The sequence below is a fragment of the Antennarius striatus genome, chromosome 10 (assembly GCF_040054535.1).
Source record: "Antennarius striatus isolate MH-2024 chromosome 10, ASM4005453v1, whole genome shotgun sequence".
NCBI lineage: Eukaryota > Metazoa > Chordata > Actinopteri > Lophiiformes > Antennariidae > Antennarius > Antennarius striatus.
In genome coordinates, this window is record NC_090785.1 from 15,138,664 (window position 1) to 15,164,346 (window position 25,683).

The window sequence follows — 25,683 nt, forward strand, 5'->3', positions numbered from 1 at the left end:
AACATTAAAAATTTTTATTTACCACTTCATAAATGTTCAACTTAAATCACAGGTGTAATTCCAGTAAACAGACAAGAGTCACAGTATGCTGTAAGGGTGATTGAGAGCTGGCTTTTTAAATTATATATACTGTATATAAATGTCTCTCTCACCCTTGTGGGGTGGTATCTGTGTGTCATCCTCAAGCTCGGGTCCTTTACCAGAGGCCTGGGAGTCTGAGGATTCTGCGCAGTATCTTAGCTGTTCCTAGGACTGCGTTCTTCTGGACTGAGGCTTCAGATGTTGTTCCAGGAATCTGCTGGAGCCACTCTTCCAGTTCGGGGGTCACTGCCCCAAGTGCTCCTACTACCACGGGGACTACATTAACCTTGACCTTCCACATCTGTTCCAGCTGTTCTTTCAACCCTTGATACTTCTCAATCTTTTCGTGTTCCTTCTTCCTGATGTTGGCGTCAGCTGGAATCACCACATCTATCACCTCTGCTCTCTTCTGCTCTTTGTCCAAAACCACTATGTCCGGTTTGTTAGCCAGCAGCTGTTTTTTCAGTCTGGAAGCTGAAGTCCCACAGGATCTTAGCCTTGTCGTTCTCAACCACCTTCGGTGGTATGTCCCATTGGGATTTGGGTACTTCTAGTCCATACTGGGTACAGATGTTCCTGTACACTATCACAGCTACTTGGTTGTGCCTATCCATGTATGCTGAGCTGGCGAGCATCTTACACCCTGCTACCACATGCTGGACTGACTCTGGGGCTTCTTTACATAGCCTGCACCTTGTGTCAGATCTACTGTGGTAGATATTGGCCTCTAATGCTCTTGTACTTAGGGCCTGTTCTTGTGCTGCCATGATCAGTGCCTCTGTGCTGTCTGTCAGTCCAGCTTTATTCAGCCATTGGTAGGTCTTCTTGATATCAGTCACTTCCGCTATCTGACGGTGGTACATGCCGTGTAGGGGCTTGTCCCTCCATGTTGTCTCCTCCTCCTCAGGTTTCTGCTGTCTAAGGCATTCACTGAGCAGTTCATCTGTTGGGGCCATCTTCCTGATGTACTCTTGGATTTTTGATGTTTCATCCTGGACAGTGGCCCTGATGCTCACTACTCCTCGGCCTCCCTCCCTTTCCGCTTAGTGTACAGCCTCAGGGTGCTGGACTTGGGGTGAAACCCTCCATGCATGGTGAGGAGCTTTCTAGTCTTGATATCTGTGGCTTCTATCTCCTCCTTTGGCCAGCTTATGATCCCAGCAGGGTATCTGATGACCGGCAGTGCATACATGTTGATGACTTGGACCTTGTTCTTGCCATTCAGCTGACTTCTCAGGACTTGCCTTACTCTCTGGAGGTATTTGGCTGTGGATGACTTCCTTGCGGCCTCCTCATGGTTGCCATTAGCCTGTGGGATTCCAAGGTATTTGTAGCTGTCCTTGATGTCTTCTATCCTGCCCCCTGGTAGGTCAACCCCTTCATTTCTGATCATCTTGCCTCTTCTTTATACCATCCGGCCACATTTGTCTAATCTGAATGACATCCCTATGTCGTCGCTGTAGATCCTGGTGGTGTGGATCAGTGAGTCATTTCTCGCGATATATATACTATATATATATATATATATATATATATATACACACACACACACACACACACACACACACACACACACACACAGTATTTTCTGCATTATAAAGCGCACTGGATTATAAGGTGCATATAATATAAAAATTGAAATACATTTAAAAAACTAGTGGCTGTAGTTGCGCTATCCGTCCACTAGCTAGAGCATTCACGGCTGTGAGTACCTTTAGTCAGCTGTGAAGGGTCCCTGTTGTTATGTCAATGAGGCCATTCTGAGCCTCATCAATGCAACCTGATCACTTGATCACTTTGCCATCTTAGAAAGAAGTCAACACGTTTGGGTGTTTTCCTTAGCTGCTGAGATTTACCGACAAAAGTGCTACAAAATACTGTAGTACAAAATTATCTAAAAACATTCAAATTAGATTTCTATAGCTCTCAGTGACATGTGGTGAGGTTCACAGAGGTAAGAGCCAGACAAAGTGGCGTATTTGGCACTCTGTCTGGTAAAATACGCCATATAAAAAAACCTGACATTAAAAACAGTGTGTCCAAAACCATTTTTTAAACTAGTTTTTAGTGTCAGGCTGCTAATTTACTGGCAAACGCGACGCTGTTTTACTCCTAGAACTGACTTTAACATCGGTCTCTCACTGCCGTGAATCTCACAGCACGTGGCTGCAGACAGAATACACAAGCCTAAATGCGCCCCCCTGCCCCCCGTATCGTGTTGTGTCAGGTATCAACTACATTTGAAAATCAATCCAGCACACCAGACACCTTTGTCTAGCAGTGACTCTGCTCTTGAAATGTCATTCACTCTTTCATTCGTCTTTAGGCCAGTTTCAGTGTTTCCGCAAACTAATAGAATGAACCTTCACTAGATTCCAGAACTGACACTCGACAATAGCATTTTTTTTAGACCAATTAAGTTTAAAGTGGGTTATTTCTGGCACCACAGTGGTTGGGAAATACTGAGATCAGTCAGTCAGTCAAACTTTATTAATTGAATTGTTGAAAATTCCCTATATTTTGCTACGTTATTGTAGCCAGGCACCGGTGCCCTCCGCAGGGTCAGACAGCAGGTCAGTGAGACTTCGGTGACGCCCCTTGACTACCGTTGTTAGGGGGCGTAGGCCCAAGTGCGTTGTGAGGGTGCCCCTGGTGGCGGAGTGTGGCATGACTGCCGGCCACACTGCCGGCTTTTTTTCAGTGATCATGTTTTTGACCAATATTAATATGAATATCACTCCATATATAAGGCGCATCGGATTATAAGGTGCACTACGGGATTCTGAGAAAATTATGAGCTTTTAGGTGTGCCTTATAGTGTGGAAAATACTGTTTATATACATATATATTCATAATAAACAGTACAAGAAAATAACTTCACCTACGTCATGCATTGGTGGTTATTGGTCGGGTGTGCAACAAGCTGCACCAGTGGGATGGGGAGTCTAGTTCAGCATCTTACTATACTGAGCGCTTTCAGCGTGAAATATGTGGAAATATCCCATTTAAGACAACAGTGTGCTTGGAATACAATGACAGAAGACCAGTCAAACCAAATACAGTATGTACAAAATGCATCTCGAATGAAGGGATCTGGAAACCAAATAAAAAAGTTTCCAGCTTTGAAATGGTATATACAGCTTCCTTGATCGCACAGAAATGGCATTAGTACCTTGGCACAGATAGCTTTAATCCTTGATACGTAACCCAGAGAGGCAGGCTTCTCCCATCAGCCCAGGTGAACCCTGAATCCAGAACGAACGGGTGCTCAAGTGTTTTTAGTTGCACCAAATCCCTTTGTATCCTTTGGTCACTGTCAAGACTATACAGCAATCAAATCCTGAAGGTGGCAGCCAAATGAGATCAAAATAAACATGCTGATTTACTCATGTACAGGTCTGTAAAAAGTCTTAAGCAGGACAGACGAGTTGGCTGCATTCGTCCTCAGCACTAGTGTTCTCTGGAGGAAGTTATCGTTTTTACTGGGTAAGGATGCATGAGAATAAACTGTAGTGGACCTATGAAAACCCATTTCCACCAGAAAAACAAAACAGATTAAACGCTACGCTTGATTAAGAAAATTCTAAATTCTACATCATGTGATGTTTTGACCTGTCAAAATGTTATGGCAAGCTTCTTTACTGAAAATTAATAATGCTGTAATTTGATATACTTCATCACTTCAAATTCCTATTTAATTTCAATTCTTTTTTATAATTTTCCTGATGAATGTGGGTTTTCATAGAAACTATACAGGGAAAGAACGTTTGCATTGCAAATAAGTAACATTCAAATTTCTGATGACTCAATTTTCTCAATCCATGGCAAACCAGAGGAAGGTCTGTCCTCTGTTTCACTGGCTCTCTCATTTCTCAGCTCTGGCACTTCTCTTTCCAGTATCCTACTTCCGCTTCCTCCTCCTCTCTGTCTGCTGGGCCTCAGTTGGTGTAGTTCCTTTTCCAGAGCTTCATTGTGGTGGTACATATCCAGGTAGCTGGCCTGCAGCTCTTTCTGGTAGCGGATGACCTTGTCTTTTTCCGTCTGCCATGTCTGCCTCTCTTCCTCGAAAGCCATAGTCTGGGCCTCATTCTGGCGACGCTCCAGCAGGAGTTCTGCACGCAGACGCTCCTCTGTAGAAGCCCCACATCCTCCTGCAATGAGGAGGTTCACATAGATTCAATGACAGTCGATCAGAGCCATAGGGGGGATGTTGGAGGTCATGGTAAGATTTCCTTTCATAATCAGCTTTTTTTTTGAAAGCGTAAACTGTTCAGAACGCCTTTGTACGTGACAGTATTTACAAAACCCGGTCGAAATGCCAGCGTTTTCAGAAGCACTTGTTTCCCTTTTAGACAAACCTAAAAAGTTCCTGTATCACCGCCAACTCCTTTGTGTTTTCAGTGCCTCAGCATAACAGAAGTATAGAAACATTGGCAGTGATGATACGAAAACACAGCAACAGACACAGGAACCTACCTGCTGCCCCAGCTGAAGGACCTTCTTCAGCACCTTTTCCTTCCTCCTGTGCCATCTGAGAGGGGCATCTGCGGCGTTGTGACCCCTGCAGGATGAGCTTCAGGGCTTCTATCTGGCCCTCCTTGTTCCGCAAATCTGTGCGTGTCTCCCTGAGCTGTGTCTTCAGCTGGAAGAGCTCACTCAGCTTCTGGGTCACCTCTGATTGAGAGTCCCTCAACTGCTGCTTCAACAAGGAGATTTCCCCGGACTTTTGGCAAACCTGGGAGACAGAATGATAAGAGGTTCTCAAGAGGACCACATTGGTCCACTGGCTGTCTCCTGCCTGCTCAAAATACTACTTTTTAAGAACCTTCCTTTCTACTTTTGAGGCTTTACCTCCCACTGCGTCTCCTCCAAAGTCGGACTAGTTGGCTTTACTATGGGTCTATCCTCCTGGTCTCGTTCCTTTTTCAGGTCATCTAGCTCCTCCTGCAGATGGTTCTTCTCCTGCTGGGCTTTGAACAGTTGCAATTGCAGGCTGCGCTGTGAACGCTGTGCATGCTGGGAAACCTGACGCAGCTTGGCAGCATAGAGCCGTTTTAGTTCCTCCACCTCCTTTTCCCACAGACGCTGTTTCCCCTCAAACACCTGCATGAAGACCAATGAGGACAAGCTTCAAAAACAGGCAGGTGGATTTGAGATGGAAGATAAAAGATAATAAAATGACAGTCACCTGAGCGATGGCGCCCTCACTCTCGTCCAAGTTTCTTCTCATCTGTTTGAGTTCATGTTCTTTCTCCACCAGACGCTCCTCCAGATCCCGAACCTGGAAAAGACAACACATCTAAAACTCCTGCTAATCTTTTGTCCGTCCGTCCATCCATCCAGTACTTACCACGTCTTCAACAGACAGTGAGATTGTCCAATCATAAGGAGGTGGGGCCTCCCCTCCATATGGAACCAGACGGCTCAGGGTGGCCATGCTGCGACATGGCACCTCCCCTATGACCCCACCCCCTGAGCCTATAGCCTTCTTGCCCAGAGTGGTCCGATCCAGTGAGCCGATGGTGTTGATGTGGCCCATAGATGCACTATGTTACAAAAAGAGGCCACGTAGTAAAATAAAATTTGCTTCAATATCATTGCTGCCACAGTCATAAAAACTACATCCACAGTTTTTGAACATCAGGCGGAGGCATTAAAGCAGCAGCAGACCTGATGTGAGACAGGTGTGGGCGGAGAGGAGGCCGGTATGGCGGCAGGCTGTTCATGGAGTTATGGCCTGAGTCTGATAGGTTTTCGTCCTCCTGGCCCACCCCACATACCGCAGAAATGACCTGTATTGTCATAATTATGCAGTTAATCATCACGGTAACATCAATATCCTGAAAAAATATCAATTTTACTCAGAAATTAAAGTTGAATAAAATAATAAAAGATAAATGGTGGTACTGTTTAAGTCTGCAATGATGAATGCAGACTCAATTCTGTAGCCAAAATGGAATTTACATGTTCCCTGGCCACAACTTTCTACAGGGGTTACCTGAAGTCAGTGAGAGGTTCTGAAGATATTCTGATCCAAATGTCACTATACCTTGTTACCACTAGACGCTGGTCCTCCCTGGCGGGACGGTGAAGAAGAGGAGGATGAGGTAGACACAGCTTTGGGACCATAGGCTCTATTCAGCCCATTGGAAAGACCGAGGTCCACATCCTCCAACTTCGAAGAGGGACAGAGATTTTGCATGGAGCTGAAATTTTTGGGGGTTACAGGCTTGAAGGCAGACCTAAAACGAGCCTGAAAGACAAGAAAAGAGAGCTGGCAAAGTTCAGGGCACCTTTGAGAAGATGAAAAATATTATAAAGCAGAAAGACAGGAGAGAAAACCCTTAGTCATAGTAAAGGACTGAGCTATGACATGAATAACAATATTCCTATAAAATCAATACTGCTACACCCTCTGTGTTCTTAGTGTTCATCAATTCTGGCCAAAAAGTTGAAATTTGATTGCAGCAATAAATTTTGGACATAAGAAGTGGCAGATTTTCAATCTATGCTGGGGAGCTTGAAAAGGTTTCAAGCTGATTTATGCTGGTAACACACTTGTGGGGGTGGCACATCCTAGTGCTGGAGATCTATAAAAGTGACTGATCAATTTAATGCTGCTACAGCAGTTAGTCACTGACTGTACATCAGTTATAGACAGAACTGAATAGAAGCATCATTCATCTGCATATGTCAGTACTCTTACTCAGTACACTGACTTGTTTAATCACCTCATAGAAATATGTTGCTTTTAACTCAATGGCTTTAATCCTCCAAAAAAACAACTAACTAACTTAAATTAAGGAATTAACCTCCTTAGAGTGTTTTAAGGAATACTTACTTTTTCATATTTGCTCCCACTGGGCAAGGAGTTCTTTGTCAAATCAATTTCAGTGCCATCTTTATGGTAGACTTTTGTGAATAAATTGTCCTCCTGCTGGACACTGGCAGAGCTGAGGCCGGAAATAATATCCTTTTTGGCTTCACTGCTTGGGTTTGCTTTTGAGTCTTTCCTGTTTGGTGGCACAAAAGATCACGGAAGTCAAGTCCTGTCACATTTTGTACTATGTAGTGTGGTTGCCTTCAAAAGTGCAGCAGAAGAAATATTGCATTAAAGCATCTGTGTCTTTACAGCTGCACTCACCTGGTGATGTTGAGGTAGTTGAGTAGCTCTCTTTGTGCGAAGCTCTTTTTGAGGAGTCCGTTGGTCTGTTTGGGTCTCACCTGGGCCTCTGCACGGTTGCCTTTAGTTGGAGACACATCTGGCCTCTCCACCAGACTCCCTACGCTTCCCATGCCACAGCGCAAGGAGATGGGCGGAGCTGGGAAAGGGTTACGGAAGTTTTTGTTAGGGCCACGGGTCAGAGGCAGAGTCTGGACTGAGGTTGCCATTGGTTACAAGGTTCTGTGAGGGGGTACAGTGTTCTGAAATAAGAAAAAGTAGAAATGAGGACAGTGAACGTGGTAGCCCGGTTGAAGCTCGTGATTCAAACAGTTTTTGCGTCATCATTCCGACACTGAGACCCCAGGATTCAGCCTCTGGGAACCTGATCAGGTTCGTGCCAACCCACGGAGAACACGTTGAGAGGCTTCACCAGAAAGCTTTGACTGTTGTTGGCATCGGACATGTGATCTCTGAATACATGTAATCCATTCAGTGAACAAAAAACATTTCACTTTAAATACAAAACATCAAACCCATGGTTCCGTTGTATGAAAAGGGGATTTCTGTCATCAATATGCTTTATCCTCTGAGGACCAAAAATGTTGAAAATGTCATTGCAAACCGTGCGACACATGTTGAGATATTATAGTCTGGACCAAAGAGACAATGCAGCTGACACAACAATCAGGAAAGCAATGCGGAGATAAACTCCACCTCTTGTCCCTTTAGTGCTCTACGTGAATACTGTCTGAGCTGACAGACGTTTCATTAGTGTGTCTCTGGACAGACGGCTGTCTGACAGCACAGCTAGGACAACTTTGCACAACAACATGAAAAAGTGAGCACAGTGAAAACCTTCTGGAGGGAAACAATGAGCAAGAAATTATGCCTTTCCATAGAAGAAATCCAACCTGACAATGAACGTTTTATGAAACAGCTGACCACAGGGTCGCATGAAATGGGCTTCTTCAAAGAGGCGGGGCAGCATATGTCACATCCCAATCCTGTTGTGTAACTGTGTAATCTCACTAGGTTACTACACCAACACTCATTTCCTAAATAAAGTGAAAAACATGGGGCAGAAGCACTTTGATCATAACAAACATCACGAAAGTGGTACAGCAGCTTATTTTACTTGCAAATTTCCTGTGTCTCATGAAAATCCTGTGTATTCAAACACACCAATTGTGTGTTTTCATGAGTCTTGCATGGCCTGAACAGACTTTCACAAGATATAATAACTTTTGGTGATAGATTAGATTTCTTGCAGTCATTCTTTTACAGAGAAAATAACAACACAATGATGAATATTTTGATGAGGAATATTTTGACAAAGTTAAACTGGTTGCCAAGTTACCCAAACACCTACCTAAACGGCACTATTGTTTTGTCATCTACAGAATGAGCCTCTTCAGCTCTATGCAGCAAATCTTCATTCTGCCACCTCCCTAACAATCTGTCAAATCACCCACATGTCCCCCTCCTTTGCTTCTTTTCCAACAACCTCATTAAGGATCACTATTGATTTCACCCCTTTGACCTCTCTCTTCTTGCACCAACATCCTTGGGAATCATAAAACCTTCTTGAGAACATAAAACACACCATAGTCTGACTTTTAGCACGGGCTGAATTCTTCTTTCATGCTCATACAACAATTATAGAATAGGTGCAGTCTAAAGAGCCACACCAGAAATTTGGTGAGTTTTAGCCGATTAACTGCTTTGTGCTTACCTCTTGCATGAAAAAATATAATAAATACAAATGAAATACAATTTGAAAAAATTGAAAATTATTCTAAATTGTAGGCACTACTGGATTGGATTAATTTCATGGCACAAATATCTGACAGCTTTGTCTAAGAGTTAAGATAAGTAATCAATCACAAATTGTTCCATGTAAAGTTAGGCTCCTGTTTTGTTCACTCATGCATTCTCAGATATCTAATATTTAAAAAAATGCATAGCAACAATCACTACACTTCAAAATCCAAACTGAAAGTTCATCAACATGTAAAAGTGAATTCTGCCAAAATATTATGTGTACTTGATCATCTTTGTAGTAGACAGGATCCAAGTGTCAGATTTTGTAGTGTCTTTAAACACATCAAGAAGTTGAACTTTCAAACCTAGTCCTACTGGTTCCTGCATAGTTTACTATTGAAAACGATGGGAAAACATGGACCGATTACCTGCACCACCTCAGGGCATGTGTGTGTGTGTGTGTGTGTGTGTGTGTGTGTGTGTGTGTGTGTGTGTGTGTGTGTGTGTGTGTGTGTGCATGCGTGCGTGTGTGTATACAGTAGATGCAGATATTTAGATACACAATGCATGAGAAGGACAGACACCCACAGTGGCATCTCCTCTTGCCAAGAAATACAATCCACATTTATCCATTTATCAAGTGGTTTGCACTGCTGGCCCCAACAGTTATAACAATTATGCAGATGGTTAAAATAGGCAGAAAGAGCGATGCAAAAGCAGTTCCAGCCCACTCTACTCAGCGCTCTCTGCCAGGCTGAGATCAATGCAGCCCAGGCTGCTCATGTTTATATTCATTAGATACTGTTTCTCCACATGTAAAACTTTCCACCAAAGAATCCATCTCTTCTCCAGTTATAATAAAACTGACCTCTGAGGAGAGATGACTAATTGTGATGAATGTAATCATGTAAAAAGTGGCACTGTGTCAACTCGAACGTTTGTGGGCCATTCCAGCAAGTCTTACTGTGTTTCTGGTCAGAGTAAGACATGATGGATATGAGTCAATGCGGGTCACGCTCGCTGTGTGTGTCTGACACCGTATGAATAAGTCATGAGCGCAACAAACCTAATGGCCACCAGCCAATGTCTGACGTGTTTTTAGGTATGGTATTTTACTCAGTTTGTGTTCTGCATCTACCAGAGACACAAGAGACCAATCGATGCTTGACGGGAAACTGAGGCCAAGGGTCGGTGAGGCAAAGAAATTCCTTTTGGGCAAATAGAAGGGAAAAAATCCTTTTAGGCTGTGACCACAAATCTTGCAGGACAGGAGAAATCTTGCATCCAGTTGTATTCCATAATTGCACTCTAGTTTATGGGTCCAACTGAACCAGGAGACACGGCAAAATTTACAGCCCAGTCTCAACTAACCATGGGGCTCTGAACACACACAAACACACGCACGCACACACAGACACACACACACGCACACACTAACACACAGATTAAAGCAGTGCTTCCTACAAGCCTTGAACAGCTATGGTCTAATTGAAAAGTGTTCTGTTCTTGATTTATGCTTTTCTCAAAGCAGTGACAAGCTTTTTTTTTAACGCTGCTGACTCTGATGAAACCTTCAAATGTTTAACATCAGTGCATCAAAGTCCCTGTTCATCCTTCTGAAAGTGAATACTTGAACCTGCATCCGATGCGCCCGTCTCCAGTTGAAACGGAAGGGCTTAAACTGCAATTTGCAAATTGAAAGTGGTGTCAATAGTAAAATACTGCTGCTGTGAGGGGATTGGCTAGACTGTTCTCAGACTGGTATTCTAGAAAATCCCACTGGCATTACACTGTAATCACTAAGAAGCAAAGCCTTCAACAGGAGGGCTTCAAGTACACCCTTAAAATTGGGCGTCTGTGGAGAGAAAGCCAAACCCTTTCTGGAGAACATGTCGAAAGGACATCTCAAACTCAAGAGACTCACAGGTCAGCGCCGGGACTGAGACAGAGCAGAGAAGGATGGGTAGCCAAATTCCAAAGATGCTTTTCAGAATACAAGCTTGGGCTCGTCGGCTTTTGATGCATAAAACACTCCCTCCTACGGATGCTCACTCGCACTTGTGTTAGCACGGGTCACTCGAAAGCAACCCCCAAAAAAATATGAGCATGGCTCACAAGCTCCAGATCCTCTGCCCTCTTCCCTCGGTGCTTTCTCTCTCTTGCTCCATGATCAAAGTTTGTTATGTTTGTGGGGTAACTTTGCAGGTTACATCTAAAACTCCCACACAGCACACACTCTGCTGCATTATATAAGCTCTATCAAAGCTGCTTGCTAGTTTTCACAGCTGTTAGCTGTGTGAAACACAGATGAATGATTACCAAATCAGCCACTGGCTTATTTACTCTATTTTAGAGAGGATGGTGGCATTATATTTAACTCCTACTCTGACAGCCTGTAAGCCCTCTGTATGAGAGTCTTCAGGGATCAACAGGCAGAGCCATTATAGGAAGCTATGACAGTTTGACAGAAGCTTCTTCTACATTTGAACCAGCCCTACAAAAAAAGCATAATGGCACAGAAGAGATAGAAAATGTACATGAGACTTCATACAGTAGAGAAACCGTTCAGCTGCTCCGTCTGTAAGAAAAGTGTTCCCAGTCATAATTATTACATACTAATGTTTTCAGTTGAAGCTTGCAATATACTAAGCATTATTAAATATTGTTTAAAACAGAAAACTGCCTTGAGAAACATGGACATTGTCATGTTCAATGTTGGCGAGGCCGCAAAAGTGACTTTAAAATATTGATTCATGAATAATTTCAAGTTTGTGTGTTCCCACCATCAACTGCAATATTGCATTTGCATAAACATATTTAAAAACATGTTTCTTCCTCGATGTATTTAATAAAACCAAGGCTATCATCAATTATCCCCAATAATAACACAAAAGGCACCACATTGAATTCATGTAAAATCAGTTGTCATCCGTCTGAACTCTTTCAGAAGCAGGTGAGCTCTGATTGAACCTGACTAGCATCCTGAAGCACAGCAGCGCTCCATGCACTGATAGATTCCTACTGTATATGCTAGTATCTAATTAATGAGTGCCTCTTGCTGTTGGGCATGACAGCATAGTACTTGCTCTGCATCAGCCTCTAATTATGAACACGGAGTTCATTATGGATGTGAGACAACCAGTGCTCCCACTGCTCCCTTCATGGCCCCTGAAGCCATCCACGGCAGCTGAGGCATCCAAACGAGGGGTCATAATATGAAGTGTTTCTTCTTCTGTCTGAAGGAGGTCTGTCTGTGTGTGTTACTGAATCTGATGGACAAAGATGTGGAAACTTTGGTCAGATGTCTCATGTTTAAGCTGCTTTGAGGTTGTCGTAGTCTGTTTTTTGAATAAAAGAACTTCACAAAGAAGATCGTGTTTCACTTTATGACCATCGAGAAAAAAAAAAGTCTCTGTCAAACATGAAATTAACTCTTTATCAGTTAGATGTGATGGTAGTAAAACTGTTCATCTCACACTGTCCTCTTTGATGACAAATTCTCGTGTCTCTGCAGAGGTCAACAGGTCATAGTTGGTCACGGTGGCACACAGGGCACCATTGAGAACTGAGACTGATGAAAAGACAGAAATTTTATTCAGATGACGAAGACAACAGCATTAGAAGGATCTCTGAAGCAGTTGATATGGATAGCATTTTGTCCTCATATTGGATTTAGACATACTGTACTTTTGTGGAATCATATGCATTCCCCAGATTGGTGACTTGTCTGGTGGATCGTCTCAGCCTCAGCACGGAAATGGCACAACCCCGGTCATTACTTTGAAAAAGGTGTTTATGACAGGACTGCAAGACAGTCATAACCCAAATAAATGCTATTGTCTGCAATGTGCCATATTCAGAATTGCTAATAAAAAATTAAAAAAAAATTTTTAAGCAATTTAAATGTAATTTGTAAAGAGCATTATGTTTTTAGGTGTCAAGAATTTAATTGGATAAACAGTTTATTTCATTAATCTGAAGGTTTATGTACTGGCCGAATGGGGGAAAGGATCAATAGACTGTCTGGTCAATTTACATAACATTGAAAACAAAATCATTCCACAGGGAATTTTGCAATATCTGTCATCTGTCTCACTATCTGAGCCTAATCTATGTTAAACAAGAAATAGCTCCATAAACTCTCAATTCTGAAATGAGCCTTCTAAACTTAAACATTACATGCAGTCGCACTTTCATTAATAATTTCCACAGCCGCCTTCATAATTCCTGACCCAGAAGAGAAAACCATAAATTTTCAACAAATAAATGAAAGTTGGTTTCTTTGAACATCTGTTGTTCTGCCATGTTTCGTTTTTTTATAAGTCCTATAACTCTGCTTCAAAGTTTCATTTATTCATTCTATCTGGCTCCAACCTAAACTCACTCCACCAAATGAGCTGTCAAGACTCGAGGCAGTTCTGAGGCAAACCGACTGAGGAGGCTTTCCTGTCTTTGGAACCGTTAGCTTATTAATGGTGGTTTGTGCAGACTGCATGGCTTGGCTTTTTACTGCACATGCTGACTTTAAAATATTGTATTTCTGCACAGAATTCATTTATTGGCTCCGACTACAGTAGTATTGTTGGGATTACTTGGGGAGACTGGTTGCACTGGTGTGTCATGAAACCCTATTGATCTGGATTTAACTGATGAGTGTGCCCATAGAAGTTCAACTTCTACTGACCATGTGTGTGTGTGTGTGTAGGATTAGTAATATCAGTGTTACTTCCCTTCAAGCACACATAACGAGAAACAAACAACATGCTCCCTGAAATGCATGCAAATTGTATGTAATGCAACTCAGTTTTCACCAGACAAATAACAAATAATTAATTTGATAACTTCCAGTACATGTTAGCAAACTGACATTGATATTGTTGATATTTATCAATATTATATATTTATTTCCTTTTCAATGACAACAAAAGAATGTTAATTATATTTTAGTTAAAACATGAGGGGATGACTCTTCATCCAAGAAAGGTTTATTAGAATTTTGAAGCTGATCTGGATTCAGATCAACACAGATAGACAGAGCAATTGTCCAGCATCATGAAAAATAATAATCGATCAATAAATATGAAAATAAGTCCTGTGTGTGTGTGTGTGTGTGTGTGTGTGTTCAGAGCCCCATGGTTGTGTGTGTGTGTGCATACACGCACACGCACACACACACACACACACACACACACACAAAGTATATATAAATATATCAGGTCCAAACCAACCCCAACAGAGAAGAGGGGTAGAGAAAGTGAACTGTCACCAAAATGCAGCTGAGATGACACAAGTTCGAAAAAATCCTTTTACCTATACTGTAGGTATTCTTTGTAATCACTGATCATTCACATCTGATGAACAAATGTTAAAGGACAACTCACAATAATGTACTTTCCACTTTCTTTTTTTATTGTTGTTGTCATGGTATTTGACTTATTTCAAAACAATATTTTACGTTGATATCTGGACAATGTTTTAGCACAGTGTTTGGCTATCAGATACAACACACAGTTCCTGCTATTTTTGATAGAGCCACTGTATAATAGCTACTGTTTTTCATATTTCAGATTCCTTCAGAGTTCTGATATTCACTTGGTGTCATCAAGGAAACAAAGTGCTAAAATAGCGCAGAAATACTTTCTCAAGTCATCTCATTGGAATTTGTGAGAAAACAAACAGCAGAATGTCATGCTATTCATTTCACCTAATCTTGACTCCAGGTCAGGTTCTCTGGTTTGGTTTATGTTCAACTTGTTCTCCGCTAAGCCTGCTCAGTGTTTGCCAACCGCCGCTTTCAGACGTCCAGAGTGAAGGATGCAAGGGGAGAGCGGTGAAACACACATTCCTCACATTTCTCACTGGATAATTATTAATGTGCCTTCAAAGCCAATACAGCACTGATATGGGTGATGCATAGGACCTCCATTTCTCTGCTACAGGCACTTGAATGTTAAAGGTCATTCAAAAAAAACCCCCCACCTAACCAACACAGTCTATTGCACTGAGACTCTCATTTCCCATGAGAACTATGTTGGTAATATCATACATTTAATGAATGATAATTCTAGGACATCATCAGAGCAGGGGAGACATACAATGTTAAATTGAGCTGATACAGACAAAAGCACATGAGCTGGCATCTTATTAAACTCATTACAGGAAGGAGGGGACATGAGAAGAAACTCACTTTCCCTTTTCTCTCTGTGGCTTCTTTGTTTCTTAGGAGAGTTCAAGAAAGAGTCAGTGTTCTTTGATTACAGTGATAGAAATAGTGTGGTTCCCAGGCCGATCCACACCTGAGCTGATTTCATTTTGTTGTGGCAGTGAAGGTGTATGCATCCATCAATGAAGTGTGATTGCCAGATGAGACATACAAACACAACTATGCATCTGATAATCCACCAAGACATGGGCCAATACAGAAAAACCTTCCTATTATAGGCTCAATTAAAAGAATGGTTTTAAAAAACTACTGATCGCACAACAGCAAATGTTTTTCTCTGATCTTATCTGCATCGTAAGACCAGACAAGGAGTCGAGTAGGCTCCATGTCAGGTAGTAAACACTGACACTCGGGTACACTGAAACCAAGAAAGCATCAGCACTTTTTACTCCTGTGGTGTTTCCCCATAAATAAAGTGAGTGTACATTTGTTTGTGCTGGAAAACAGCACACTGGGAACCGATGAAAATCAGCTTGTTCAGCCAACATGAGTCACAAATTCACTGTATAGTGTTGACAATAATAATTGTAAGACTGACACATGAGAATGTGACCTCGTGAAGCTCTGACCTTGTCATACTATACAATAAGAAGATCAGTATGAATAAAAACAGTCTGATGAAATTTTGCTACCCAGCTGGAGCACTATGAAGCAGACTTTCAGACACGAACAAAAAAATATGTACAATGGACATATAAAAGGACGGTTTGTTGAAGAAATCAAGTTGTTCATCGGAGTAGATAATTCTTCATATTGTTCTTTAAGCACCCCGTGGCTCCATTATACCATGTTCAATAACCAGCATGAAATACTAAAGATCCCTCACCATGGGTGCTTTTCACTGACGAAACACAAAAGTCTAGAAGGATTAAGTGAATAAAGGATTTACCAGTATTTAGCTAGTCCATCCTTAGTCAAGTACTATCCTGAAAAATAAAAGCCTACTTCAGAGTAAGTCAACGTATTGCTGAGATCAATCGTTGTGTCAAAATGAAGAACCTCTTGAGGATAGATAGATAGATAGATAGATAGATAGATAGATAGATAGATAGATAGATAGATAGATAGATAGATAGATAGATAGATAGATAGATAGATAGATAGATAGATAGATAGATAGATAGATAGATAGTTAGATGAACTGAAACCATGTGGAGGCTGAGGTTGCTTCTCAGCAGGACATCACTTGCCCTGGAAAGAAGATTTAATAAAAAGTTAACTAATTCCAATTCAAAGGACCATGCATGAGTAATTAACAATCAGGCTGATTTCCTCTCCTCTCTGCAGTTCAACTTGTTCTTCATCAATGCAGCTTTAAATCAGAGGGAGTTCTGAATATGTTGAGCTTACCAGAACATACATAAATCCGACTATCTAAGCATCAAGGTTAGGTGACTTTTTCACTTTGAATCTAAATTGTCACACAAAAGACTGTGTCTTTTATGTGCTAACACAAGCTTATCGAGGAAATACATTTCTATAAAAAAATTAATTGATAACACGAGGCCAAAAGCAGTAGGAAAAGAAATCGGTGTGTTTACCTGTTCGTTCACCTGAAACTTCTCTGCTCCTGACTCCATGCCCTCTCTATTTCTCTGACTGCGTCATGCTCATGCTAATGATTTGCACGTTGCAAGACTTCCTGTTTGTCATGCTGTGTTGGCAGGTGGGAGATGAGGGAGGGAGGGGACTGCCTGGTCCTTAACACTGACCTGCAGGCCTCGACTAAGCTGATTTTAATTGGTGCATGAGGATGGCTTCCCCAACAGACAGCGGCATCTCTTGAGCATTGCCTGTGTGTTTAATATGTCAAACTGGGGTAAATCTCTAAGTTGACCTCTGCGACGCTAGTCCAGCTCCCCTAAGACAGCCTGGTACTTTCTCCACTTTTTCCTATAGTTTGAGCCTTCTAAGAGGATACTGCCGTCAGACTCGTTCTCCCAGTTCTTGAAACAAAAGCCATGCATGTGAACCACCTTTCAGGCGGTCATTCCAGATTCACTGTCACATGAGAGCCAGTTTCACCGAACAAAACTGTGTCTTGTTTGCTTGTGGACAACTAGACAACAGTGAGGGATTTGGGTTATAAGAATGACAGCATGAACACTGAGAAAGGTGGAGGAGTGTAGTAGAAGTAACAGAGCAGAAAAGAGGAACAAGTGGAAAACGAAAGTGTGTGGAGGTGGTCAATGTGGACCATCTGGACAATAGTCTAAGTGTAAGTCTGTCCTCTGAGGCCGGATTACTGGATGTGTCCTGCACCGTATCAAGTTACATAACTTGAACTGACACTTGCATTTGAAGGGGAAGAATAAAGTCATTGTTCTCTTCTTAAACAGGAGGAAACAACGTCACTCTTGTTTCTTTGTCATGTGAGAGGTGACGGGAGTAAAGGAGATGCTGGCACTGATAGGTGGGCACACAGGAATCACAGTTAATAAAGCATCTGGACAACCAGTGGTGCACATCACAGACATTGGCAAGCTATCAAAGCTATTCTGGAGCAGTAATTTGATGTCTTGTGGTGCTTGCCCAGTACAATTTGAAGAATATCAGAAGAAAATTTAAAGGAAGGCATACCCGATCAAAGCTAGGCAGCCAAGTCTAACACTCTGGCAGGTGCTGTCGTAACCCTCTCATTACCTCTGGGCCTCACAGGCATGACCTGTCTCAGATTCCACAGATACTCCTGGAGAAGCTGCAACAAGAAAAATCTGGGAACCTGGAGGAGTGGTGAAAGGTGGCAGATGGATGTGAAAACAATGAGGTTGGACAAGGTTGAGACAGAGTACAGGAATATCCGTGGACAAAAGTATAAAACTGAAACAGACGGAGCAGAAGTTTTTGTTTTAGAATAGTGTAGTACCAGTCTGACCAGTCAACTATACGAGATGACTACCTGGGCTGGACTCATTTCCCCTGCTTAAGCTCCGTAGACAAAGATATTACATGGAACAGCTTTAGTCTGTTGAGAAATACCATTACAGACCAGACTACAACCTCAGCTGTCTGTGTCTGCAGGTCTGGAATTTGTTCTCTTTCAACTCTTCTCAGTAGGATTTAAAGGTCTACAGAGACAGATCTAACAAGAAATAAAAGCTGCAACTACTTCTGCTTACTAGACCGCAATGAAATTTGACTATAAATATCCATTTGTTATCTGAAATTGTACTTGGATCACACTTTCCATTATTTGATGTAGATTATTGCTTCCTCATTCCAGTTATGTGTATGTTATCAGGGTAGCTCACTGCATTTTGGCATACTAAATAGTGTGAATGCACTATGCAGTATGGAAATACATGATTTGGGTCACAGCATTAGTCAGCAGCACCATAGTAACAAACCTTTCCTCTGGTATCATGAAAGTCTACCCAGATGCTAGGTAGTTAGCAACGCCAGCTGTTGATCTATTTGACTCTCCCTGTAGGAGTTTAGGGTTCTGGTGATTGCTGATGTCTACACAGATGCCTGTGTAGATTCTCAGTTATCCAGGTCATGGTTATCCAAAGTTTAAGTCAATCCACTGGACGTGGATTCAGAACTGAAGAAGTCTCTTGGATAAGAGACAAAACATCTTTAAGAACTTTCTTAACGTCCAGTGGATCGACATAAACAGCTTTGGTGATGTCTACACAAGAGTTTAGAACTGCAGAAGAAGAAAAAATTGTGGCCGAATACAGTAATGGTGGTAGGGAAAACAGAGACAAAGAAATGATCATTTATTTTGGTTTTAGAAAAAAATAACGATTTTGTTGCCTCAGTTTGCAACACTGCAGCTTTTTCCATCAGTTTCTACTTTTTATGCTCAGATAAGATAAGTTACTTCCTGCTGTAAATTTTCTCATCTATGAAATACAAAGCTAATGAGTTTTCCAAAACAAAGACAACCAAGACATATACAAGATAAGAACCTTCACCATTGTTCGCTCTATTACCTTGTGACCTACATGACAGCTCCACATTAAGCAAGGGTTGAATGCAAACTTAAAATTTACAAAAGTTGATAGTGCGTAAAAAAACAGAATATAGCAGTAGACCTGAGGGAACTGCAGTGTAGCTGCAACAATGAGTGCCACTTCTATGCTGATATAAATAAACAACAATGCCCATTTGCAGAGGACTTTAACTTCTGACCTTTTGTTCTGCAATGTTACAACACTTCAGACTAAATAAGAGAGACAGGGGCTGAGTGCTCTGTACACAATTCATTCCAACACACACTGCCAAACCCCTGCTGCTAATACCTAAACCTATATTTAGAAGGCACGTGAATGTGAGGGTTCCTCCCAGGCAGATACGGCAGACCAATAAAAACCAAAGTACTGATAAGGCTCGGCTGATGTGAACACACCACAGGGGACTCATGAAGAAAAAAACATTTTTTAACATGACAATAGGCCCAAAACGAGATGCTGCCAGGGTTCACAGTTATTTCCTTCAGCCATCTAAGCTAGTGACATTTAAAGACAATGGTCACAGCATGGGGTCTGTCTGCCTTCATACACTCTCAGACCTTTCCCCTTTGAAGGTCAAGGGGTCCTACTTGTCCCATGAGGACATATCTATTGTCCAGCACTCAGGTGGCAGGTCAGCCAACCACACAGCCACTAACAACACTAGATATGCTGGGGAGTGTAGAGATTACTATGGTTAAATATTACATTACTGAAGGCTTGTGTTTAATGCAACAACACAAGAGGTTTTGATTGATGGAAAGAGGAATGATCAGGTGTGGCCCAAGGATTAATATTGTGGTGCCGATCTAGATCATTGTCTGGATTCATTGTCCTTCTTTTAAGGATTTGTTGAAGTTGCCATATTTCAGACCTGGCCTGAGTTAGATCCTGAAGAAAGTGACAAATAAAAGTAATACCTTGTCTTTCTATCCAACAAATAATGATGTCAATTTGATTACAAGTGGTGGCATCAGGAATGGCATCATTCATCCAAAGTTCAGTCTTTGCCAGTAGACACCTGTCACTTAGTGTTAATGATTAACTTGGGTGTGTTTTGTTTTGCCCCTCAGTTAAAGTTGTAAACATGTCAACGTCAGTTTGTACATGATAAACCAATGCTTTTCCAAACCTAAATAAATCAACGCAATGCGATCATGTGATCTAGGGAGTAAATCTAGTTTAAAACACTCTTCTTCCATTCAAATCTGCAGAATCATCTAGAACACATAGTTTCCAGCATGGACTTAAATCGGTCAACATTCTTTTGATTCTCCTGTCAATAAAGTTCATTCAAAGTTTCACCACTGACTGTAATACCTTTGAGATAAATCCAGGCAAACTGCACTGAAGTGTGTTCATTAAGCCTGATGGGCTTAAATGGCAGCGACAGACGGCGTAGAGAGTGAATCAGGATGGACATAGGCAGAGGGATGAGTGAGGAGTTGCACCTTAGACCACACTTTCTCCTCAGAGCGACCAGACATGATCACATCCATAAAGAGTCGATGAGATGAGAGCAGACAGGAGAGACAGAACAGACCAATTGCCTAAGCCCACATCCTCCTTGATTAGCAGCAAATGGCCAGAAAACAAGGGAGAAGCAGAAGGAAAGAGGACTGAAAGGGGGGATTGGGCTGATTAGTGTTTGATTAGCTGGTGGCCCGAGGGGAAATCTCCACCAACCACCTCAGAGCCATTATGACCATGCTCTCCCTGCTGCACCATCTGGTAGGCCATCACACGCCTGACCGACCTGCTGTGCACTTAAATGTAACACGGGAAAAACCAACATTTAGTTGTGTATTTCACAGTGCTAACAAGGATATTGGACGAGTGGGGCCCTGAGAGGGCTAAGCGTTTCATCCTGCTTTAAGCTTTACATCTGAACTGAACCTAAATCATTCTGTGGAAACAGAGGAGTTGATCTGTTCCTCTCCTGAGGTTGGACAACACGAAGCAAACAAGCAAATGGTCAGTAAACATTTGACTGTTCAGCAGACGTACTGTTTCATCAGCTGCCAGAGCCTTGAAGACACACACACACACACACACACACACACACACACACACACACACACACACGCGCACGCACACACACACACACACACACACACACACACACACACACACACACACACACACACACACACACACACACAAACACACACACACACACACACACACACACCAAGGAGTGTCTCTAGAAATTCAGACAGCTGAATGACAGTGCTACAACAACTGCCTGCTGTTGTGGGAAGAGCAGCGAAGAGGTAGATTGTGCTAACAGGCTAAAAATAATTTGAACTTCAGGCTTCGAAAAAATTTCACTGTTTTAAGGAACAGCTGTTCATTGGTATTATTATTGATTTTTTAAATTTTACTACAAAAACCTTATTTTTGTGGTAAAAATGCGGTTTTTATATGTTACATAATAGCATTTTGTTAAGCATTTACAGTAAATGGGTACTCTTTGAAGAGGGGAAGCATCTGCAGCTCTATGGCACTGACAAAGCCACGCATCATTAAACACTAGATCAGCTATAGTAATGCTGATCATGTGAAAATAATAAACTCGCAGAGAAGAATAGAAAAACACATCTGGCATGGAATTAGCAGCTTAACCGCTTCAAATTATCATGCACTTTATTATCATGAATAAAGCATCCAAATCACAGAAGCAAAAAAAGAATCCTGACGTGCGGCCCTACGGGCAGGAGGTGGCCTACTTGTCCACTAATCCTCTAGTAATCTTGATTTCTTTGGGTGATCCAGACCTAACACATCCTCACAAAGAAAACACATCCTCATGGAGCAACACTGAGGTCATTGAGTAAGTGTGACAATTTGTGTGAACTGACAATTAAACCGTTAATCTTGAAGATAATCTGGATTTGGCATAACGTCCACACTGCCCATGCAGAGTGGTTTGTCTGAAGCAGGGCTTTGAACCGTTCATGGAACGAAAACGAAAACCGGAAACTTTTGGTATTTTGGCAGGAACGAAAACAAAACCGAAAACATTATATTTTTTAATGTTCCGGAACAGAATCGGATCAGAAAATAATTGTAAACCGGTTAATACCAGGGTTTTTTTCGTTCTTGAAAAAAATATTTGATCGCATGTTTCCCTTCCTGTCATTCACTGGACGCGGGATGAGAGCGGAGAGAAGTAGCGGCTATCAGCAGCAGTTAGGAAAAGGGCAGTCTCCCAGTCACTATTTATTCCTAACAGGTAAACACTGCAGTGTGTCAATCTTAAAAATGTATGATTTAGACATGAACTCATTGGCTGCAGTCATTTTCAGAGCACTGTGTCCCCGTACTGCCAGCGCTTAGTAGCAATATTGAGCTATGGGAGAAGCACAATGAAGATCTGTTCTTCAGGAATAAATGACATGGTGGAAGTTATTCTTGTCTTACTTCATGTAGTGTCTAAGTAGGAGGCATAAGCCTTAACTACAGTGATATAACTGTCATAAAGCAGAGGTGTAGTGCTGTGGTACTGTTTACTGTAGGGTAGGGATATTTCTATAATTATAGTCTACAGTATATAAACTAATTGCTTTAGTTGCCAATTTAACACCTTATTGTTCGGTGCATGCTTGCTAACGGAAGCAAAAAGCTGACTGTGGTTGGACTGTGTTGTACTACGTATTTAAATTTTAAAAAATACACCGACATTATTTTTTAAATATGTTTTTATTTCTTTATTTTTTGATAAATCTGTGCTAAATCCTTCAAAGTCCTTATCTTCGGTCTCCATTGAATATCTCAGTAATTTCACTATCGCTGACCGTCTAGTTTCAGGGTGTCTGTCCGGTAAAGATGCCAGCTTTAGCGAAACATCGGACAAAAGTTGAAACAGACACGTTAGTCCAGGATCCGCAATCCACCACATATTGTGGGGGTGTAACTCGCTCGGCACTGCCTCCAGTAAACGTAAACGTGTGTTCACCGTCATCCATCGCTCCACGATGCACTCAGCTTAACTTTAAAGGCTCTGTTTACACCGATGTCCAGCAGTTGGAGTTCTTTCGTTAATTCTCCAGGATGATGGCAAAGTGTGAAAAAAGCCACCAACACCCACTTTACGTGAACCGGAACAACCGGAACTGATAGCCTGGAGTTTACATGTTGCGTCGTAAGCATGTCTCTTCGCTGACACCATTGTCGGGGGTCTTCAGCCAAACAAAATGTGGTTAACAGCATACCTGCGGTACAGTACCGGCATATACCCTACACCGGTACCTACCGGAGGTGTGCCGCACGTAGCCTCGCGTCATGTTCTCTAATTGGTCCATCGCTGCCGGCGTACGTAGTGACGTAATACGTCTTATGTCAGCGGACAATGGCCGAGCTGTCGGAGCGCTGACTAAAGTCACACAAAAACATTTTTACAGATTTTGGAACTCAGTGTACAAATAAGACGCTTAATGTTAAAAGACGCAGCGTTAATTTTTGAGAAATTTGAAAGGCTTTTATGCGCGTCTTAGGGTGCGCAAAATACGGCACCTACATATTTATATTTACAAGGAACGTTATTAACCGGTTCAGAAACGTCAGTCTATGGGTGGAACGCAAAACTGGAAACGTTATATTTCCGTTTCTGTTCGGAACGAACAAATTGGCAAAAAATTCTGGTTCAAAGCCCTGGTCTGAAGTCTACTGACGGCAACACCTTGTGTCTCACTCTCAGCTCTCAGTCACCTCTGCATCATAAAGTGAAGAGCTGGAGGAGGCAGAGAGACACATTTTTGTGTGGTGACTTTAACCCCAAACAATACTTAAGCTGTCTCCGTGATTGGCACGCAGCTTTCAGTCACACACACTCACTCTCTGCTATCACCTCTTTGAATTCTCCTATAATTCTCCACGTCAAAGTCAGAGGAATGGTTACCACAAGCGTCTCCAACAACAACTCGCACCTCTATTCTCTTTATTGTCGATGCAGCCCTTCAACTGCGTCAGCACGCACCCGTTACTGCCGCGCTGAAAGGACTCTTCCTGCAACGCACCATGAGCCCTCAGGTCAGAGGTCACCTGTGGCCTCTGGTCTCCACGACAACAACCAGGCAGTCCCCAAGGCCCTCCACCCACACACACACACACACACACACACACACACACACACACACACACACACACACACACACACACACACACACACACACACACACACACACACACACACACACTTTAACAGCTTTTGTCCCTAAACTTGTGAGCGTCAGAAGAAACCCCAGAGTGTGAGTTTCAACTCAAACATTTACAGACATTCAGTGAAGGAGACCACCATGTCTGACAAGTGGCACAAAATAAATGGCAGTTTTCCTCCATCAGGTCACACACACACACACACACACACACACACACACACACACACACACACACACACACACACACACACACACACACACACATAAAAGGTGAAAACACATCGGAAGGAGTAACCCTGATTTAGGGACTAGAACCTGATCACCTGATAACAGCCGTGTCAGTAGTTTATTTAAATCTGCACAGTTAAACATGTCCTCATGTTGTTTCATGCCGACAGAAACTTTTCACCACACCATAATAAAAGCACCAGACCTCTAACACCAACATCCCTGCAGCATGTGCAGGGTGAACGGACGGAACAAAACGAACGGAAAGCTTTGGATCTCACCATGTTCTGCACGCAGGACATCTCTGGAACGGCTCTACTGCAGTTTTGTCTTTCGGTGATTATATAATGACACAAACGTGGCTCCGTGGGAGGTTTTCCAGAACGCGGTGCGCAGCAACAGACAGAGGAGCACAGACTGTGAGTGTCTGCTTTCCCTCTCCGAGGTTTGAACGGCAAAGTGAGGAAAACACGACAGGCGTGGAGTCATGTTCCCGTCCCGCTGTAACGGGACTGACCCCCTTTAAGTTTTGTGGCGAAATACCGCCCTCTGGCGAGCAGACGTGGAAGTGCGGCTCATGATGGGAAGTAGTTTGCGCCCACGCTTGAATGATTTTTGAGTGGTCCTGAATCTAAGATCTTTTTCTTTTCTTTTCTTTTCTTTTCTTTTCTTTTCTTTTCTTTTCTTTTCTTTTCTTTTCTTTTCTTTTCTTTTCTCTTCTTTTCTTTTCTTTTTAGATAAATATAATTGATCATGTTACTGCCTCCATTATTAGATAAACACACATCCATTAAAAACTCTCAATTTATTTGGAGAAAGTGATATCTGCCAAAATGGAACAGCTGCTTTATGATTGTGCCACAAGAATGTCATCTAGATTGTCCATGATATAAACAAAACCTGGCACGTTGGTTGAGTATCAACAGGTTTCACGTTAACTCCAGGTATCTGACTGAGGAGTGCACTGAGCTTTAACTGTGAGGAGGAGGAGGAGGAGGATTACTGCTGTAATCAATGCAGATGACTTTTGATTCAGTAAATTGTTGGATAATCCAGCTGTGTCACCTGTAGTACATATAATGTCTGCTCATTTGGAACTGTTTTTTGAAC

At 42.2% G+C, this 25,683-nt stretch overlaps 1 protein-coding gene across 3 annotated transcripts; it reads right to left on the reverse strand.

The window, feature by feature from the left end:
* On the reverse strand, nucleotides 1–25,020 carry n4bp3 (NEDD4 binding protein 3). Of its 3 annotated transcripts, none has more exons than XR_011037177.1 (11): nucleotides 24,855–25,020; nucleotides 7,226–7,506; nucleotides 6,923–7,094; nucleotides 6,131–6,334; nucleotides 5,752–5,873; nucleotides 5,432–5,627; nucleotides 5,270–5,362; nucleotides 4,933–5,184; nucleotides 4,558–4,816; nucleotides 3,254–4,232; nucleotides 1–1,547 (listed from the first exon to the last, which is right to left on the reverse strand). XR_011037177.1 is itself a non-coding variant. In XM_068325359.1 (10 exons), exons 2-10 carry the CDS (start codon nucleotides 7,471–7,473, stop codon nucleotides 3,871–3,873), a joined length of 1,908 nt encoding a protein of 635 aa, XP_068181460.1. In that variant the 5' UTR covers nucleotides 7,474–7,506; nucleotides 24,855–25,020; the 3' UTR covers nucleotides 1,611–3,870. The 3 variants fall into 3 exon arrangements, 1 of the variants encoding a protein (XP_068181460.1); XR_011037176.1 differs by having other exon boundaries at nucleotides 1–1,589; XM_068325359.1 differs by lacking the exon at nucleotides 1–1,547 and having other exon boundaries at nucleotides 1,611–4,232.
* Nucleotides 25,021–25,683: the final 663 nt, after the last annotated feature.